Source organism: Cyprinus carpio, chromosome B24 (assembly GCF_018340385.1).
Source record: "Cyprinus carpio isolate SPL01 chromosome B24, ASM1834038v1, whole genome shotgun sequence".
In the NCBI taxonomy this organism is placed as follows: domain Eukaryota; kingdom Metazoa; phylum Chordata; class Actinopteri; order Cypriniformes; family Cyprinidae; genus Cyprinus; species Cyprinus carpio.
This window is the reverse complement of record NC_056620.1, coordinates 19,016,249-19,037,155: the sequence shown is the minus strand read 5'-3', so window position 1 is coordinate 19,037,155 and position 20,907 is coordinate 19,016,249. Positions and strand designations below refer to the sequence as shown.

The 20,907-nt window shown below is 34.6% G+C and overlaps 2 protein-coding genes across 2 annotated transcripts in view; one reads left to right on the top strand and one right to left on the bottom strand.

Moving 5' to 3' along the window:
* The first annotated feature begins 1,302 nt into the window (after positions 1-1,302).
* On the top strand, positions 1,303-3,079 carry ppp1r17 (protein phosphatase 1 regulatory subunit 17). Its single transcript, XM_042752122.1, has 4 exons — positions 1,303-1,412; positions 2,328-2,412; positions 2,624-2,746; positions 2,851-3,079. The coding sequence occupies exons 2-4, from the start codon at positions 2,343-2,345 to the stop codon at positions 2,919-2,921; spliced, it is 264 nt and encodes an 87-aa protein (XP_042608056.1). The 5' UTR covers positions 1,303-1,412; positions 2,328-2,342; the 3' UTR covers positions 2,922-3,079.
* Positions 3,080-4,127: 1,048 nt separating this feature from the next.
* Positions 4,128-20,907, bottom strand: part of LOC109049947 (calcium/calmodulin-dependent 3',5'-cyclic nucleotide phosphodiesterase 1A-like) — a 64,384-nt gene continuing 47,604 nt past the window's right edge. The window contains exons 7-20 of the mRNA XM_042752218.1: positions 17,834-17,950; positions 17,343-17,483; positions 15,979-16,079; positions 15,770-15,898; positions 14,954-15,055; positions 14,663-14,783; positions 11,855-11,936; positions 11,648-11,768; positions 11,264-11,276; positions 10,985-11,099; positions 9,249-9,599; positions 8,407-8,463; positions 7,279-7,365; positions 4,128-4,492 (exon numbers count right to left, since the gene is read on the bottom strand). Coding sequence (XP_042608152.1) covers positions 4,329-4,492; positions 7,279-7,365; positions 8,407-8,463; positions 9,249-9,599; positions 10,985-11,099; positions 11,264-11,276; positions 11,648-11,768; positions 11,855-11,936; positions 14,663-14,783; positions 14,954-15,055; positions 15,770-15,898; positions 15,979-16,079; positions 17,343-17,483; positions 17,834-17,950 — 1,701 coding nt within the window. The 3' untranslated portion in view covers positions 4,128-4,328. The remainder of the gene's footprint in view (positions 4,493-7,278; positions 7,366-8,406; positions 8,464-9,248; positions 9,600-10,984; positions 11,100-11,263; positions 11,277-11,647; positions 11,769-11,854; positions 11,937-14,662; positions 14,784-14,953; positions 15,056-15,769; positions 15,899-15,978; positions 16,080-17,342; positions 17,484-17,833; positions 17,951-20,907) is intronic.

Here is a 20,907-nt window from a genome sequence, read left to right as displayed (position 1 = left end):
GAAATGAAACCATTTGCTGCTGAAAATGTCAGTAGGCCTGCTTTTAAATAACTTCATTTAAGAACACTGTTGAACTGCTGAAATAAACATTTCCCAACTGGGACAGCTGTGGGGACCATGTAATAGTTATAGTTAAAATTTAGAATAATGGTCTACAAAATAAATACAGTATGGCTTTCTCAGTAGCCAATTTACCTCTTGAATTATAGTTATGTACTGATATTTAACTTGTGCTACTAACCAAGATCAGGTTTGACATTCACAGAATTCAGTTAATATCGTATACAGTTTTGGTGTAATAAATCATAAGGTATTACAAGTCATCATAACAGTTTTCAAAACATGTTTTGTGCAATAACCATTCAGTTGTTTGTCACATTAAAAATGTTTTGGGGAATGTTAACTTTACGAAGGCCAAGTTGAAGGCCAATGCTGCTGTTAAAATGCTTTGTGTCTACAAACTATTCACTGTTTTGCCATGTAACAGAGCCAGAGTATTAAGCTTTACAATATAAGTGTGAAAATAATTCAATACGGAGTAATTACACTGTGAGAAACTTACCTGTTTGAATCGTTTTAAAAAAAATAAAATTCCTACCAAAACGTTACACTACCCAAAAAACAAACTCAAATTTATCAAAGAAATTATGTTCATAAAAAATCTTTAAAAAAGAAATTATGTTCAGTATCCGTGTTTGAAAAATCGGTGGCGCTTTCAGAATTTAGGGATCATGTGTAAAGTGCTGCACTGTATCCTTATCCAGACTGATCAGGCTTTTACACATTTGTGTTCTGTGCAGACGCTCCCTTACCAGACGTCAGGTTGGCATATGCACTGTGTTGTGTTTAACAGGGTAGTAGAGTATGGTTCAGTGAATGAAAATGTAATCAAAACCACTTCACACACTCTCTATACACACTCCACACGGGAGGAGGAAACACCATTCACATCAGAGGAGAACAGAAAGACATCAAAGCCTGTCAGTAAACAATGTCCACATTGTTTTCCATTATTATTCATTTCCTCTTGTTCACACTCTCCACTGAGCTAGCACTGAGTTGTGGTGAGTGTAGATGAGTAAAATTATCTTAAATATCATTATTTTAATTATATATGGATGCATTTAAAATCAAAACCAAATGAAGTAGGAATCACTGCATTGAAGACATTATCTTAACACACTCGTGATTCAAATCGTGTTTGAATCACTGCTTAAAGTGTTGAAGTTGTTTCATTAACCTTGATGACGTGTGTTCATGGAAGCTGGGATGATTGACGCATGACAAGGGCCTCCATCACCATGACAACAGGCTCTAATGGAGACAGAATTAGAGGAGGCCCCTCCTCCTGAAGTACATAACCCCTGTCTTTGATCTGGCCTGCACTCGCTCTCCGTCTCTGCTGCACTGAGGTAAGGCCTCTCTCTCTTTCTTATAATTCACTTATTTAGTTCTTTTCTTGATTGAAACATCAATAACAAAATATTTCAACAGATGTCAACTGATTAATAAATAATATTTAAACAGTGAAATGTTCTATTTTATGATGTAGTAGGCCTATGTTTTAATTGTAGATGGACACATCAAATCTGAAGCAAATGTTATTTGTTACTTATGTATGATATATTTATATATATTTATATATATATATTTAAGATAAATTTCAGGTAAATGATAATTGATTAATACAATTAAATGTAATAAGTGTAATTCATTTTAAACTAAATGTTACATACAGTATATATTTGTATTGGTTTGCAAGTGAATAAATGCAATATTAAAATTAATCAGAGCTATATATTTATATATATATATATATATATATATATACACACACACACACACACACACACAAATGTAATTTTTTGTAATATTAATATTTGGTTTGCAAGTGAATAAATGCAATATTAAAATTAATCAGAGCTCAAAATGTCATATTTGAATGCTGACTGAGCCTCAAATGTAAATTTTGCAAATTTTTATTTGCTTTGACATGTAGCTTCCAGGGAAAAGTACTTTTTTTTTGGGGGGGGGGGGGTAATATTAACATGGAATTAAACATGATAACAGTTTTTTTTTTTTTTAATTTAATGGGATGCATTTAAGTATTATGCTTTGACACTGCATAATTAACCATAATAATATTAAATTCAGAGCCTAAAGTGAGAAGCTTTTTGTTGAATTAGTTTGCTACCATTGACCCGTTCAGCAAATATGCTTTCCAGTAAATATGACAGAGCCTTTGTCATGTATATGAGTGTGTGTGCATGTGTGTGTGTGTGTGTGTGTGTGTGCTGAACACGAGCTGTTATCTGATACCTGAACAGACTGGTGTGGGGAGCATGTCCACTGACTGTGTGAGGTCACTCTCAGACAAAGCCGAACACACACTCACCATGCACAAACATCTCTGTGAGTACCGCAGCCTGTTTTTCACTGCATTTCTGCATGGATATCTGCATGCACAATGTTTTTAAGGAAAAGAGCCATATAATGACAATAAACGGGTCAACATTTGGGTGAACAGCATCCAACAGGAATAACAAAGGTGTAACAGATGGCGACAGTCTGACTGATACACAGACCTGCTTTGTGAACATGTCTCTGAAATGTTCTCCTGCAGATGGGAACGCTGAAATGGACAATCAAAAGCACAGCTCCGAGGATTATCAGCAGGACAAACTGGGACAGAAGAAACCCCGCAGGAAAGACACTCCCGTACTCAACAGCCCTCCACTCATACCAGGCAAGACTTTGATTTCTGTCATCCTTTCACTCAATCACCCTCACGCCCTCTCCATCCATCTCTTGCCATCTCTTTGTCTCAGTTCTTTGCACTTTTATTTGCAGGCGTGAGATTGATGAAGACAGAGGCTCGAATGATTCATCAGGAGGATGAGGAGAAGGAGATGAAGAAGTAGATGTCTTTAAAAACATTCCGTTTTCATTCCTGTTAGTGTTATTTTTGATTGTCGTCTGAGCCTTCAATAAATGTAGGTTTTGCACATATTTTTTGAGTTGTCATTTCATCATTTGAGTGTTGCATGCTGTAGAAACACAACTTGCAATGATGCAAAGAACATCTTTTTAATTCCAACAACAAAAGCATAAAAGCATAAAGGTTGGAAATGTGTGAACGATATTTATCTACATTAACCTGCAGAACTTCTATAATAATTCTGAAAGTGGTGCTTAACATAGTATGTACATGTACAGGTGTCTCAGTGTGTGATTGTGTATGAACAGCAGGTTACATTAACTGGGTACATCTAAAGACCCCCCCCCCCCCAAAAAAAAAAAAAAAAAAAAAAAAAAAAAAAAATATATATATATATATATATATATATATATATATATATATATATATATATATGTGTGTGTGTGTGTGTGTGTGTGTGTGTGTGTGTGTGTGTATATATATATATATATATATATATATATATATATATATTGCTGCATAATTCTCATTATGATAATTAAAATAAAGTGAAAAAATATCAGATTTTTTAAAGCATTCATAATTCATGGTAACATTTATTGTGGTGCCTTAATTTTGATTTACTTCTTTTTTTTTTTTTTTTTTTTGTTTTACACTATTTTTTTTTTTGTATGGGAACAATTAAAAACATACATTATGACAATGTGCATCACAACTGAAAATAAGAATGACTTATAAAAAAAATTATTAATTAATTAAAATTAAGCACAAGCAGCCTTTCCTCCCCAATTCTTATTATGGTTAAAAAAAAAACATAAACAAAAAATTATATATATATATATATATATATATATATACATACACACACACACACACACACACACACACACACACACACACACATATATATATATATATATATACACACATATAACATTGTTTTTAAAGTACTTATATAGCATGGAATCATTTGTTGTAGTGTAGAATGAGTTTAATTTATGTTGATTAAAATAATATTTAAAATGGTATGGGGATATCATTACTGTATCAAGGCAATAGGCATCACAATTCAAAATAAGAACTACAAAATTCTGAGTTAAATGAGTTAAAATGTAAATAAAATTGTAAATAAAATACAAATAGATTTTTATTTTTTACTGTTTTTAATTAATTCAGTTGTTTATGTATTATTTTATCTGTTTTTTTCTCTTCTGTATACACTACAGTAATAAAAATCTTCAGCAAAACTGCTTAATTGTCAAAGTACTGTCTTCATGCAGATTACAATTTCTTATTAGTTTTTTCTTTTGATTTTGGGTTGAAATAGCATCTCTCAACTCCATCATCAGTGCAGAACAGACAGAAGTTTTTGTGTGTGCTATAGATGGGGTCACCTCCCCCGTCTCAGAGAGATGCTCTGTAGGTGTCTGGCCCTGCTACGGGGGTCTGTGGGTTTGTGGTAATCCTTCTGTGGGCGGGAGGGCAAGTAGGAGTTGGCACAGTAACTGGGTTTCTTACTGTATCTGACCAGGTGGTATTTGCGGCGAGTGGGAGCTGCAAAAACAGAGCAGATTCTTAACAACCATACAGTTTGTGTACATTTATAAATCATATATATCAAAATGAAGACTCAAACCCGTCATCTGAGCCCTTTGAGTAAAGATTTATTGTCACAAAAGTGCAATTAAGGAGCATCGAAACAAGCATGATCACATGACCACACCTGCTTATGACTGATTTGTTTTTCTTTTTAAAATAAAAAAGTAATGAATGCATCAACAGACATCAATGTAGAAAAAGTTAAAACAATCTCATGACAAATTATACTTTGGGACATAATAAAAAGGTAAACAATGCGTGGATTTCAAAATGTGTTTGACTGCAGTGATGCAGTACACTAGATAGCCAATAGATGGCTGTACAGCACTATATGATTTATGCTGCTAGTGCACTGCTGATCAGAGCATCCTTTCATTTTACTAATAGAAATTGGTCTGTGTTTTGAGTGCTGGAGAAGATACACAGTACATGAAAAAAATAAAAACTAAAAATAGCTTAGTTTTGACATCGAGGTTTCCTGGCAAACACATATATGTACTCAAATGAGCTGAACACATGACAGTCACTACAAAGCAGAACTAAACACACTTATTAAGGCAGAATCTCACTGTGCCATATTTACTCATCAACTTCAATATTCTATAAATGTACAGCATTTCACCTAAATAATCTCACATTCTGAGCCTAAATGTGCATAAAAAAGACTTCAAGACCTCAAGAAATTTCAAGATTTGAGAGGCAAGAAATTTCTAAAAACACAGTTATAGTCAAAGAGCTAGTGTGTGTAACTTAGTATGTACTCATTTCATCCAGCAAGGAAGTTTCTTAATCAGTATTTGTGTTGTTTTTAATTTCATAAAAAATTTTTTCTTCTTTTAATCAATCATTTTAATATATATATGTTTAAGAATGTTTAGATTTTCTGCTGAAACATACTGATAAAGAAAATGATTTTTGCAGAATGTCACCAAGTCTGTGCTTGTGGAGATTTAATAGGGGGGGAGGGGCACTGAGCAAAATAAAAAACAGAACAAAATGATGTCATTACATTTATAATATTTTATAATGGCACAGTATCGACCAATCAAATGAGCTTTGCAAAGTTCAGCCTCACAGCTGAAAAGAGCAACATGCTGCCATTCACATCTAACTGAACTCTCCAGTCAAATCAAAATGATGAAATCACTTCAGTGTCTCTTAGATATGAAGAAAACGCTGACATAAGCACAGAAAAAAAAAAGATATGTGGTGATGACTCAGAACTGAGTCAGAAGAGGACAGCTAAACAGGAAGATGAACACAAATAACAAATATTCGATGAATGTCACAAGGATTTGTAATTAATCATAGATTTAAGGCAACAATGCTTTCTTCTTTTTTATCTTTCTTTCTTGCTTTCCAACCAATGACTCATAAGAAGTATGCATGAATGATGGCTTGCAATGACCTCCAGATAAATGACGTACAGACATTATAATCATCTTTGGTTGAGGCAGCAGAGACATTTACACAGGATTTTGCTGCCTATTTATAACAGCCTATTTACAAGGACGCCTTTTTTCTTGTTTTTTTTCTTCTGCATTTTACAATTTATGTATGAAACTGATTTACAGAAAGATTCACATGGACGGGTGCATTATACTTTGAGAAGATGAGCGGCACAGACAGGGACAAATATTTTGCTAGCACATTGAACTAAAGTGTAATATCAGCACGCAGCACCTGACAGAAGATGCTCGTGCTAAAATATACTTTCTAAACGTTCTATTTCTTCTTTTACCAGATTGAAAAATACAAATAAGATTCCTTTTAATCTCGGTCATAATTCTCTAAGAGACTAGATTAAGCATTAATAGTACACCTTCCTACAATTAATCTATTTTGTTCATTGTTCATACCAAATTTCCCTATAAACACTTCATAAATAATATAATCTTTTATATACATTAAATACAAAAATAGAACTCAAACTATATTCAAACTATAACCTAATGTCAAAATAATGACATTTACTGCATTTTAAGGGTTTGAAGAGTTTACAATGTTTGCAGAGGTTTAATTGGCCCATCGGATTTGGCTCTTAATAACACATAAATCAGACATAATTTGTTATTTAAAAGGGCAACTACCTTCATCCATTTTAAGAAGCTCCTGAAAGCATATGTACAGAAGACACACGATGGAAACTGTACAGAATCGGTATCAACACAGAAGCAACATCGAATTTACGACTAACACAAATAAAAATAAGCAGTTCTGCAGACATTCTTTGGACGTGGTAACGACGGCCTGGTGAAAGTGATCTGGTTTCATGAGTGCTCTGAGGGACTGAAGTTCTTTGAAGTTCTCCGCTCGCTGTCTGTGCTGGTTTGGCGCTTGAGCGGTTGGCAGATGTCACGTTGTCCCCGAGGGAAGAACATCAGCTGGGGTTGGTCTCCATCGACTCGACAAGGGACACATTTCACTTTCATGCATGTGGTTTTGGATCCAACAGTTTCCAAAACCACCGAGGCACCATGCATTACTTTTTTTTTAACATCCGTTTTGCACCAAAGTCTCAGTTCTCTAATGGTTTTGTGTATCTATGAAACAAAACCTGGAGTACATCCTTGAAGTCAGATGTGAATTAAAGTATGGAAGAAAAAGAAAAAAAATGCATCAGAGACAGAAAGATCTGATTTTAAGATGTGAAATGTCCTCAAAAAAAAAAAGAAAAGAAAAGATGAATAATAAAAAATAACCACCAGGAGACAGCATAGTACAGGATTTGGAGTGCTGTTAGTTTGCATCAGGCGCAGATGCAGCGGCTGCACTGTCTGCCAGTGAAGAGGGGGACATCCCACAGTGACTGTGCTCGTCTTCTGAGTCTGCAGAGGAGAGCAGATATTTGGCACATTTAGAGCTCTGTTCCACAGCTCTGACTGATGTCTGACAGGTGGATGAGGCGCTACGACAACTGACATGCCATGTGTTTACAATCAGATGGAGGGAATTGAACACACTACATATATGGAAAATCTTTGTAGTTGTATACAGAATTCTTATCGTCTCAGAACAGGTGATTTTGAAGGTTTCATAATGATTTTTTGGAATACTTCAATTAAGAATAAAAATTTGGTCATGTCAATCCAAACCCATATGATTTTCTTTAGTGAACACAAAATTTTGCAGAATTGGGAAGGGGCTGTCAAAGCTCAAAACAAAAAAGAAGCAATGAGCTCAGTTTAACATCGGTGACTATTGGTCATGTGTTCAATGTCAAACAAAAGTATTGTACATAATGTATAAGTCATATGGACTACTTCTTTTCTGGACCTCCTTTTTCAGAGCAAGAGCACCATTCACTATATGGACAAAAACATATGGGGCATTGTACCTGAAAGAAAGTCATAGAGGTTTGGAACAACACAAGGCCAAGTAAACAGATTCATTTTTGGGTGAAATGCAGAGGTGAACAAAAATGCGTGAAGGTGTCAAATCAAATCACCATGGGGGTTTTCTGCCAATCGTCCTGATGAGAGGAAATGAACCTAAAGTAGCTCTCCTGCTGATAGCGACTGAATCCCATTTTACATACTATCTGTTCTAAATAAGTATGAGCTAAGGAGTGTGTACCAAATCATAATATGCTAATATAAAGTATGCCAAAGGTGACCAGATAGCAAACTACTTCCAATAGATTTCTTCTGTCATGATGATCTCTGTATCCCCGTCCCCAGTGGAACCTCATTGGTTAAAACATCAGATTTGCTGTGATTTTTATTTTGAGTGTGGACAGACTTGTAACTGCAAACTTCTTGTGTCATGCCTGTTTAGGACACAGTGCTGCAAATTAGGTTGCTAGTATGCAAATTAGCATTCAGCCGCTATGTGATGCCAACAGCAGTTAAAAGAGATGATGGAGTTACCGTCCGATCTCTTGCTTTCACTGTCGTCACTGTCAGGTGAGTTCAGTTCCTCGTTCCCTGACATCCAGATAAGATACAGGTCACTAACTGAGTCCACTCAGGGCAAACAAACAATCAGACAAACAAATAAAAGAAAAGACGAGTGCTTTTCTAACATAAACATCCATTTGGTCCGCTACACTAACCGTTTAACCGTTCTTTCTGGAAAAGTGTAAACTTTTCTAGCTCGAGTAAAACATGTCTGACAAGAACATAAATGCATATACGTACACCACAGAATTCAGCATACTGCAGCACACAGCGCTTGCAAAACACACTACATTGCAGTGTACAACATTAGTAAGTAGTATACACTAGTTAGTATGCTTGTTTGAGGACGTTAAACGCTATACATTACATGGCACTCTATACACCACACAGCACACTGTAACCTGTAGAGCACACTACACAACACACAAGAATCAGAGTATACTAAAGTATACTAAAAACATTTACGAACAAAGCCACTTTCTTTCCAACATGTAATAGTTTGGCTGCGATAGTGCTTGGTTACAACAAACACAATAGTAAGCGAGAAAAAGTGGTAAAGCAAGAATAGTAGTTTATGGTAGTGAGTGATAAACCTGTATATACTGGCCCATATTTAGCCATTTTGAAATATTGATTATTAGCATAGTACGTCATATTCACACTCTACATATTCTGTTCACAAATCTTTTTCTTTTAATTTTTTAAAATTCATTTTTACAGGTGTTAAGGGTTAGAAATAGTTTAGGAAATGTAATATTGGGATCAAAAAAAAATAAATAAAATCAACAGATTTGAAAACTTTTGATGCTCACCGTTGTGCGCTCGCTGGCTGTTGTCCGTGTCACTGCTGGTCTCGGGCTCTTTGGCATCAGACGCTGGTGTTTGAGCCCCATTCACCCCCCCTGGGTCTTTATTGCCCTCTTCCTCTCTGGGCTGTTGCTCTGTGGGCTGCTTGTTATCGCCTGTAGCTTCTCGATCTGTCTTTGAATCCTTCTCTTGTCTCGTGTCTTCCTTTCGTTTGTCTTGAGATTTCACACTCGCGTCTGTGTTGATCTCGTCTTCTTTTTTAGTATTATCGCCTTTGCTGTCACTGCTTTGTGTGTCTGTGTCGGTTTTATTATCTTTCTTCTCGTTTTCTTCCTGTTTGGCCTTCTCTTCCAGATCTAACACAGACAATTCAGTTCATCAATACTGGCACTGTGAAAGTGAGGTCACTTTAGGCATGAAAAATTAGAAAATGGGATATTCTAATTCTGAATACACTAATTGTTTAAAAGTTTAGGGTTGGTTAGCATTTTTAATGTTTCTGAAAGAAGTTTCTTATGCTAACCAAATACATTAAAGCAGCTATATTGTTAAATATTATTACTTTTAAAATGACTGTTTTCTATTTTTTCCTGCGTACAGCTCAGATTCTCTAAAATGGTGCTACGCTGATTTGGAGAGACACAGAGGAGAGGAATTGGTGAATAAAGTCATTATTTTTGTTTTATTCACGTACAAAAAGCATTGTTGTCGCTTCACAACATTACGGTTGAACCACTGATGGCAGATGGACTATTCTGATGATGCTTTTCATAATTTCCTGGACCTTGACACTGTTATTTATTTGGCAGTCTATGGGACAGTCACAAGCCTCCCGGTTTTCATCCAAAATATCTTAAATTGTGTTCTGAAGACGAACAAAGCTTTTACGGGTTTGGAACAACATGGGGGTAAGTGATTAATGACAAAATTTCATTTTGCGGTGGAGTATCCCTTTAATATTTCTGTGGAAACCATATTTTTTTCAGTATTTTTGTGGAAACCATATTTTTCAGTATGAATAGAATGTTCCGCTCTCCAGAATTTGCACAAGTATGAATAGAAATGAATGAAACAGGTAGTCTAGTGTGACCGCAGCTTAACAGTATTGCCAGAAAACATTTCTTTGAAATGATAAAGCATTGCTCTGAGATCAGCTGTGACATTCTAAGTCAATCCACACATGTACTGTAGTCAATCATGATTTAATATGACAACATTTTTCATCTACAGAATCTGCGCCAAACGGAGATCTAGATTCATGTTATGAAGATTTATTTTTGTTTATTTGTTAAGCCTGAGCTCTTAAACCTTTTCTTCATATTGAATTCATTTATATTTCTGAATGAAAGCTAGATTTTTACAGTTTTTGAAGAGACGAGAGGTGCTTGCCCTTACATACTAAGGCATTGTAAATGATTGCCAGGGTATTGCTAAGGTGCTCTATGTGGTTGCTAAGGTGCTACGGCTTTGCTTACTGCCCCAAGACATTAGAGCTCTTACTTTAATGATTTTCTGGTCTTTAGATATGGCCTGGATCCATTGTCCAACCAGCGCATCACTATTTGATGTATCTTTTATTTATGTTCAGCGCAAGTTTACCAAATAGCCAAATATGAATATTTTAGGGGTTTGTTTAAATCCCTAACCCTTAGCACGAACAACAGGAGCAAGCATTACTAATAATCTACAGCACATCATTTAGATTTTTTTTAAGTGCATGTGTATATGTTTGCGTTTATACCTTTGGCAGCCTGTGCTTTCCATTTTTCTCTGTTTTTATGCACTTCCTCATTCCAGGTGCTTTTGAAGGTCTTAAAATCAACAGCGCTTATGGAGCAGTTCAGGTAAAAGACAATCTCATAACAATTAAAACAAACAATATAGATTCAGACTGACCTACTATATACTAATCAGAACTCACAAACACACACATAGACACATTTACTCATTCGGACTGATTTGTGAACCACTTTGACTGACTCATTGACAAGAACAGACTTTCACTGAAGTTTTAATTTACACAAGTGCAATGTCTAGTCGATAAATATGTTCAATTTTAGCTTTTCAAAAGTTAGTAAAGTCAAGTTAATAGTCTCTTATGCTCACTAATGTTGCATTTATTTGATCCAAATACAGTAAAAACAATTGTCAAATGCTACAACTTAAAATAACTGGTTTCTATTTGAATATATTTTAAAACAATTTATTCCTGTGATGCAAAGCTGAATTACTCCAGTCTTCAGTGTCACACGATCCTTCAGAAATCATTCTAATATGCAGATTAATTTAAAGATTTAAAAAAATCAAAATGACCCCAAACTTTTGAACGAGGTCAGTTTTTTGAGAATACAGCTTTAATATTTTAATAAACTAGCACTGTTGCCGCCCATTAATTCGTCCTCACCTGGACCGTCTGAATCCAGCCAGGCCGGAGGGTGAGGCTTCTTCGATCAGCGGAGTCACGATTTTCTCAATCATGTCTGTCAGCACAGTGAAGGTGGGTTCCACGATGAAATCAATGAAACCTGTTTGGGAAGTGAAATGAGCATCATAACACACAGACATGGGAATACCATTTACTACTGTTTCACACACAAGCTTGATCACTCACCGATCTGAGATTGGGCCACCATGGTAGACTTGCGATCACATAAAGGAGAGAAAGGAAGTCCAAGCTCTGCCTCCTTATCGCCCTATAACAAATAGTAGAAGAGCACCAGCACCAATTAGCGTCTTTCCAGGTAAAGATTTCTGATTATTAAAGGGGTCATATCATAGACTCTCAGTATATCTTTAGTTGGACCTCAGCACTATTTCTGCACAATTAAAGTGCATTAAGCACAAAATTAGTCGTTGCAATTTAGCAGATTTTACGTATACCAGTTTAGTATACCAAAAGTAAAATTGCAGGGTATTTTTATCAAGCACACACATATGTAAATGTATTTGTAGTATACTTAGCACAAAATAAATGCATTTGAAATACATTTTATTTTTTATTTACTGTATGTTTCCTAAAACTGCCCAATTAAATACTGTTTTCACACTTTTTGTGCATAATTTGTGAAGTGAAGTGACACAATAAAAATATGCAGCTCACAAGTGATATTTACTCATTTCTCATATTTCATTTTACTAACACAGTTTTTTTTTTTTCTTTTTACAAATTTACAATTAAAAAGCACCATAATTTTTAACTCACAGAATGTTTACATACAGTAGTATACCGACTTTTTGTAATATATTGATAAATTAGATATCTTATTATATGACCTCTTTGGCTACAGACCAATCCAGACAAAATAGAGCTTTTGGTTTAGGTTTCAGTTCATTTCACCATCCCTCGTGTTCAGCTCAGCTGCATTCTCATTATTCTCTGAATCAGTCCATAGCACATCATTTACAAACATCATAGATAATCCTGAGAAACAACAGCTGTAATTATCTTTGCTATGATTGTCTTTTGGCCGAATAATACAGCTATGACCTCTAAACAACACAGACTCCTATACAAATGACGTTCCTCAGGATGTTTTGCCAATCGCACTTTTCACAGTCACCATTAATTTCCTGCACAACGCTGAGTGATATTTCATTCCTGACCCTGAAATCGCAATTATAATATCTGGGGGTGATTTACCTGTGATGAACTGATCATCTATTAGCTTAAACATGTCAATAAATCAAAGATTCAATTTCCCTCTTGTAGGAACACCAAGATGGGACCGGTGTGATATCAAATCAGACAATAGGAAGTTAATTGGTTTGGCACTATGAGGAGATACTCATCTCTTAAAAACACACTGTGTTTGGATCAGAATTAGATCCGTTTTCATTTAGCAAGGAAATTGAGCTCTACTTCATTATTTATTCAATCATACAAGAAAGAAAACGTCCTGGAAAGCAATTCTGAATGGCTTTCTACATCTTCATAGAGATGCAAAAGCTGATGGCGAAGAGTGAAGCAGCAGAGATTCAAATGTTGAGGTTAGAATGCGGGAAATGGATGTTTAGAGGAGATTAATGGGATTTTTACAGTGGACATTATAGGCTTGGAATGCTAAATAGGATTAAGACTCAATTCGAGATTAGATCAGAGTGCTGATGACCACAGAATGGGAATATGGACGATAAAGTGAGAGAGCAACAGACCGAGAGAGAGAGAGAAAACACTCACTGTATGATTGAAGAACCATAAAAACGTCTACAGGACACTGCTCTCAGCTTCAGACAACATACCCACAGGCCATTCACGCCACGCCTGATGCATATTGCCCACAAAAATAGCAAGAGCTTTCTCAAAACTTCAATCTGTGGTCTGATTGTGAACACAATTTCCGGGAGTCAGGGTGCTCAGGGTTTTTATAGGCCCACTGGGAAACAGAGTTGTGTTTGCAAGGTATTGGGCTGCTGCAATGATGAGCACTTCCTAGAAAGAGCTAGGATGGATTTTCAAGTTTTTCGGCAAATGAAATTTAAATCGTAGATTTGTTTGAGGCGCTTGTTTGGTAGCTAGTAAACAGGATATTCTCAACGACCACTGCATATTCTATTTTGTTTACATACATTTACTATAGTCTATGTTTAATTATTCAGCATTTATTCTAATCAAATTAGAAAGGAAAAATAAGAAATCCTCTTTTTCATATGGGAATGGAAGCCTATTTGCAGGATTATATTTATTTTTGTTTTGCATTTGCACAGTACAGTTTCAAGACAATTAAGGGCATTTTCTCAAATTTGTATTACCTTGATGCAATAAATAAATAAATAAATAATAAAAATCTCAATCTGATAATTAAAAAAATCATTTAACTTGTTTTTGTTTATTGTTAAAATAATCATGCATACACAAAGTACAATAAATACTACCATATGTATAAATATTTTTTTACATTTATTTATTTTTGTTCAATATTTTGATAACACTTTACCAAAAGGTTCCATTTGTTAACATTAGTTAACTAACAACAAAAAATATGTTCTCAATGCTAATTTCAACATTTACTAACACATCAAAATAGAAAATTGTGTCTGTTCATATTATTAAATGTACCTGAGATAACATAATCGAGAATGAGTAATTGTATTTTTATTAACTAACGCTAACAAAGAAATAAATATTATTAAATAATTTATTTATTATTTAATAACCTCTATTATACAAGTAACCTTTAATATTTATTTTATACGTTTTAAACAAACTAACAATCAATTATTATTTTGAATTATTTAATTTAAAATAATAAATCACAATATATTTTATGGTCTTAAAAATAGGCTTTTTTGTTTACTTGTTGTCAGGCAAAATACATAATTTCTTATTTCTTTCTTTTGAGTTTATGAAATATGAAGAAACAGCTTTGATGAGATTTAGATGCTTCTGTTATTATAATAAGAACTGTCTCGGGACACTGACCTGCCTGAAGAACTCCTCCAGCAGTGAGGTGGTCCAGCGGTGGTGCATGTTCCAGTTTTTGGCGGGGTGGCTGATGTCAGCGGTGTGCAGTAACAGGGATAAGGCCTTGGGTTTATCAATCCTGCAGAGGACAGAGATGTTCAGCCCCTCAGAGCTGTTAAAATCACTCTGTCCAACCTCTCATTATGTGGATATGAATATCTGTAGATGCAGAAATGTTTTTGCGTGAAAAGTGTGTGATTAGCTAAAGCCCCTCCTCCTGGTTACCCTGATGTGTGCGACCGCACTTACGCTTCAGGCTGCTGGAGGAAGTTCTTCATGGCTTTAATCTGCTGGAAGTGACAGGACATGTCAGTGGCCAGGACCATCTCGACCACCAGAGCCCGCAATTCTCTGAGAGGAAGAAACGTTTTCAGTATTGACTGAAAACAGGTTACATTCAGTCTTCTTATCAAGAACCCGTCATGATGTACAGTGTTCTTGAGTTGATTCTATGTATAATATTATACTAATAACTAATAGCATATATGTTACTTATTAATTACTAGATTCTATAAAGCAGGGGATTTTAAACTGGGGTCATCCAGAGGGTCTGTGGAAAAAATGCATCCAAAAACAAATAATAAAATGTGTTAAATTGTGGCCAAAAGTGATTGTTTCATTCTGCTTTCTTCTGGACATACTGGTCAGAAATCATGAGAACAATTACTATTATTTAACTCTACTGACAGTCATAGTTTTATTTTCTGTAGGTTTATGCATTCTATATTCCATAGGTTTATACATCTAAAGGGCAGAAAAAATATACAGTATCAAATGAAAAAGTAAATATTTTTCAGAACACATTAACATTTTTAATATATTGTATAATATTAATATATGAACTATATATGAATACTATTTTAATATTAAGTATATCTTTTATACAAAATTATATTTCACTTTCAAGGGCACGATCACATTTACGGAAATGGTGCACCAAAATGTTTGAAAACTTTTTCTGTAAATGAAAATAAGTCAATTTTGCATAAATTTTGCTTTAGTTTCTAAACTAAAACGAAGATTACTTATTATTGAGCTAATGTGAGTTTGAGGTTTGCAACTAACCTCCAGTCATCTTTCGACAAATTGTAGAGGATGTTCATTTCATCATCTTCCTGCAGGAGCCGATATGCAGCGCTAACATGGTGGTTCTCCTGTACGGCACGGTCATTGTATAGTATAGCTGTGTCGGATCTGTAAAACACATTAGTTCTGTTAAAGGCCACTGATGTATTTAGTAACTGAATGATAATGCTGTTTAATAGCAATAGTACCTGGTCTGTATGTGGAAGTTGTTTGTGGTGCCGGTATGTTCGTAATCGTGCACAGCAGCAGCGAACAGCATAGCAAAGATCTCCAACTCGGTTAACCAGTGCTGGAAGAAGTGAGATAACAAGAGGAATGAAGTAGCATAAGTGTTTTGATACAGTCGGTTCATTCTTTTGGGTATATTGTTGTTATAATGTCTATTGGGCCAACAAGTGAAAGAAATTCTCTCTCTGCTAATGCTGTAAATTATACAGGACAGTATCCAAGACTGATTCAAACAAGTAACTCATCTTTTTGAACTATTCATTGAAAGAACCGAGTCATAGGAGTAGGAATCAGACTCTACTGCTCATCTTGTATATATCCGATTCACCAAAAAGAACCGTCTCTAAAGAGTCATTTGTTCAGAAATCAGACTACTGGTCACCCAGTATATAGCCGATTCACTAAAAAGAGCTGACTATTAAGAATAATTAATACAGGAATCAGCTTGGATATTTTTCATTCACTAAAGAACTGGTTCAAGAGAGTAATTCATTCAAGAATCAGACTACACTGGTTACCCTTTAATTTATTTGATTCACTAAAAAGAACCGACTCAAAAGAGTCATGCGTTTATGAATTAAACTACACTAGCTGCTACACTAACATGCAGACTGTGAGGAAAACAACAGAGGGAAATTTCATACGAACAGAAGCAAAAATGTGCTAAAATAATCACTCCAAACAGCATTCATGTTCAATGAAATACACTTCCTTATCAGAAAATGTAATGCCCCATTACCTATTCTTTAATAAATAATATCGTTCTGCTAAACTGAAGATAAGCATAAAGGAAATGAAATTATATTAGTTCATTATTCTTCGGCACATTTATTCTTCTGTGCATAACATTATCTTACATTAACACTAAATCACCAAAGTGGCAGAATGACAAAAAGAAATCATCAGTGGTGTAAATGCTAGAGGGCAAATAATTTGTCAGAATGCCAGTGTGATGTCCACACATCACAGAGAGGTTAATGAGCCCACGGCGGGAGTGACAGGAGCGTGTTTTGAGGCGTCGTGGGAGATTAACTTTTTATTGATTGGTATACGAGCAGCATCGCAAAGCGAGAGCAGACCATTGCACCTACTTCCTTTCAAAGAACCCCAACCTCAATAAATACCTCAAGTGCAGTGTCAGGCTTAATACAACATACTTCACCGACTCGGTTCAGTAGAAATAACGATAATAAACAACCGAGGGGGCTCGATGTACATGATTATTTTACCCAAGCACACATAAGCATACACAAATGTTGCTTGAATCCACAGGGTCTAGGAAACCATTTTTTTTTTGCGAAGGAGGTTACAACCATGGACTTACAACCATGCCGGTCTTGAGCAGTAGGTAATGCACTGTCTGGGTGACGTCTGCGGCATGGATTAGGTTGTGGTAAGGGTTTCTGTGCTTGCCGTAGCCCACCTCCAAGGCCTCCACAAAAGACACCAGAGCAGAAACAGGGATCTGAGGAGACATACAGTGTGAGGATGATCATCTGGACTTTGCTATTAAATGTCATTATGATGGAAACACTCAGCAAATGCCATTTAAAAAGTGTTTGGTAAATATAAAAATGCATTTGGCAGTATTTCTCAGGTTAAAATATTAGTTAAAAAAATTGTACATTACATTCAAAATTAAATTTAATAAAAAAATCACATAAATAATAATCAAATACATTTAAAACTGACCAAATCTGCTTTGTATTTTCGTATTATGATGTTCTCAGATCCACAGATATCACTGAGGAAATCACTGGAAGGTCAATTTTAAAATAATGTACTTTTAATAAAAAGAAAGAGAGAGCACCTTACCTTAAAGCGATTGATTATGTCATATCTGGTGAGAAGTTCATAAAAAATAAATTTCAGTGCATGATCTCCGCTGGCATCATTCAGTGTGAAGACGTCAAATGACCACGTGTCCACATGCTAGACCAACAATAAAAAAGACATCTTTACCATTATCATCAATATAGTAACATGAAATATCTATATTATTACCAATCAAAAAGTTTGGGGTCGGTAAGGTTTTTTTTTTTTTTTTTTTTTTAAAAAAAGTATCTTATGTGCAACAAGCCTGAATTTATTTGACCAATATTATAATAAAATCCTAATATTGTAAAAAATTTCCGTTTAAAATAACAGATTTCTATTTGAGTATCATTTAAAATGTAATTTATTTCTGTGAAGGCAAAGTTGAACAGTGTTTATCTGAAAAAAAAGTAACATTATAAATGTATTATGCTTGATAAACTGAATGCGTTATTTGTTAATAAAAGTATTAATTTCATACAAGAAAATAGTTTGAAAATACTTTGAATAGTAGTAGCACTATAGCTTTTAGTAACTTCCTATAGATAAGAAAAATCACAAATAAGATCCCTTTGCATCTCTGGAGCTATGAAAGAGCAACTGAGGCTTTATTTTATGATGCCTATAAATGTGATAAGATGTTCACAGTCCTGGAGCCTCAGAAATTGCTGCTTTTACATAATGTAGTAATAACAGCCTCATTTCTTTTTTATAACATATAAATTACTTTCAACTCCCTTATAAACAGGGTCTGTGATGAACGTTGTGTGATTCTACGGTTGTACATTTCAATCCAGAGTCATGAAATGAACATCAGTAATAATACAGGAGATTTGGTCTACGTTACGGCCGTCTGTGGTTTATGTGTTCTCGATTTTTTCTCTCTCTCCTCCATCCACTCTAAGTTTGTCCCTCTGTTATTTCATCTCATCACTTTCAAAGAAAGTTCTGTGTAGGTTTGATTAGTTGGATGCAATGAACATTTGCAAAATGCTGCATTAAATATTCACATCCTCAGATTGGAATATTTGTCCTGCACTCCGTCTCAGTCACGGCTGAGAGCTTTCAATAGCTTTAGGCTGTATGTGGAGATATATATGCAGATTCACTGACTGCTGTGAAATCAAGAGAGAGGCCAAAATCATGCTGCAAAGCCACCAGGACATCCAGTACGAACCTGCTGCCCCATTTAGAAAACACTCTTACAATCAGATTTGATCCTAAAATCTGTGCATTTGATCGTATGCTAAAATTGAAGCAGAAACTGACTTAAAAAAATTTCTTATACAAACTTTAAGTGATGAAAGTGTAAACATATTAATTTACATTTATAATACATCATATTAACATTAATATCATAAATTATTTATATATTAATTTTACTATAACTTTTTACAAATACACTGTTTATGGTCAGTAAGACTTTTTTTCTTAAGAAATTATTTTTATTTCACAAGGATGCATTAATTACATTTTAAAACATCACAAAACAGTTACTGAAAACTATAAAATATCCCAAAATATTACTGATTTTAACTATTTTTCATCACATAAATGCAGTTTTGGTGTGCATAAGAGGCTGTTTTTCAAAAACATTAAAACACGTGACTCTACACATTTATAAATGAGGTCAGGACAAGGCAAAAGGATTAAAAACTCTTTAAATAAAAGGAAGCCATCCTTAGTTTCAGCTTATTAACTTCATTTTCTATTAAGATTAGGTGGACAGAGCCAGCTAATTACTGCTATTGTTTAACAAGAACATGTGTATTAGTATTCTGTTACTTATCCTTCTCACCAAGCAGACACTTTATACATTTACCTGCACATAAAGCAATGAGAAGCAAACTGACTCACTCAAGGGCACAAGAGTTAGAAGGGACTGCAGGAGATCTCTTTTCTATTTCCAAAGTTTGAACCTTCGTCCTTTGTCATAGCAGCCTTGAGGCTTAACCACTAGGACACCACATTATTCTGCTCATCTGACTTTCATCCATACACCTCAGAAAAAGGGTTGTGCTGTGTAGCATGCAGAATTTAAATGGGGTTGGATGTTTACAAATACTGTATGTTCAAAAAACTAGATGTTTAACTCGTAGTACTCAACACAACACAGGCTTTAGGTAAACACATAGGTATAGTTTTAATTTAATTTAAAAATATATATATATTTTACATCTGAAGTGACCATATTGTACACTTCTTCTGGTTCATTCGACACAGTAAAAGAGTTAGTAAGAGTAGAATATAAAAATATATATATATTTTACATCTGAAGTGACCATATTGGACACTTCTTCTGGTTCATCTGACACAGTAAAAGAGTTAGTAAGAGTAGATTATGATATGATATTCCAAACACAGCCTTACAAGAACATCTTTGACAATCATTTTTAGTGCAGACAGCCAGAATTTTAGAATCACAATAGGCAACAGAACAAAAGAATATTTTAAAAGAATGAATAAAAATAAAAAAAATAACAAAAGTAAGCAACCCCAACACAAACCGCCAAAAATCAAAAATAATAAAAAAATGAATGAGAAGCTGATAGGAGAAGAGATGCAGCTGATAACAGCTCTGAAATGGCATTCGTGATCGAATCACAGCAGATAACTGGATGTATAATTTAGACTATAATTTCATGTGGAGAACAGGATTAAAATCAGCATATTTTGCATTTGCCTAATACACTAGCATTCAAAAGTTTTGAGGTTGGTAAGTTTTTCTTATGTTTTGGACAGAAGTCTCATGAACAAAAAAGCTGCTTTTATTTAATCAAAAACAGTAAAAATAGCAATCTTGTGAAAATTTAGAACACTTTAAAATACCTGCTTTCTATAATATTTTAAATTGTGATTTATTCCTGTGATACAAAACTGAATTTTCAGCATCTGCTGAAAATCATCAAATCATGCTGTTTTATTATCATCAATGCTGAAAACAGTTGTGCTGCTTAATATCTTTCTGGAAACTGATGCTTTTTTTCAGGATTCTTTGATGAAAAAAGGTCTTTTGTGACGTTATAAAAGTCTTAACTGTTACTTTTGATCAAGATAATGCTGCATTGCTCAAC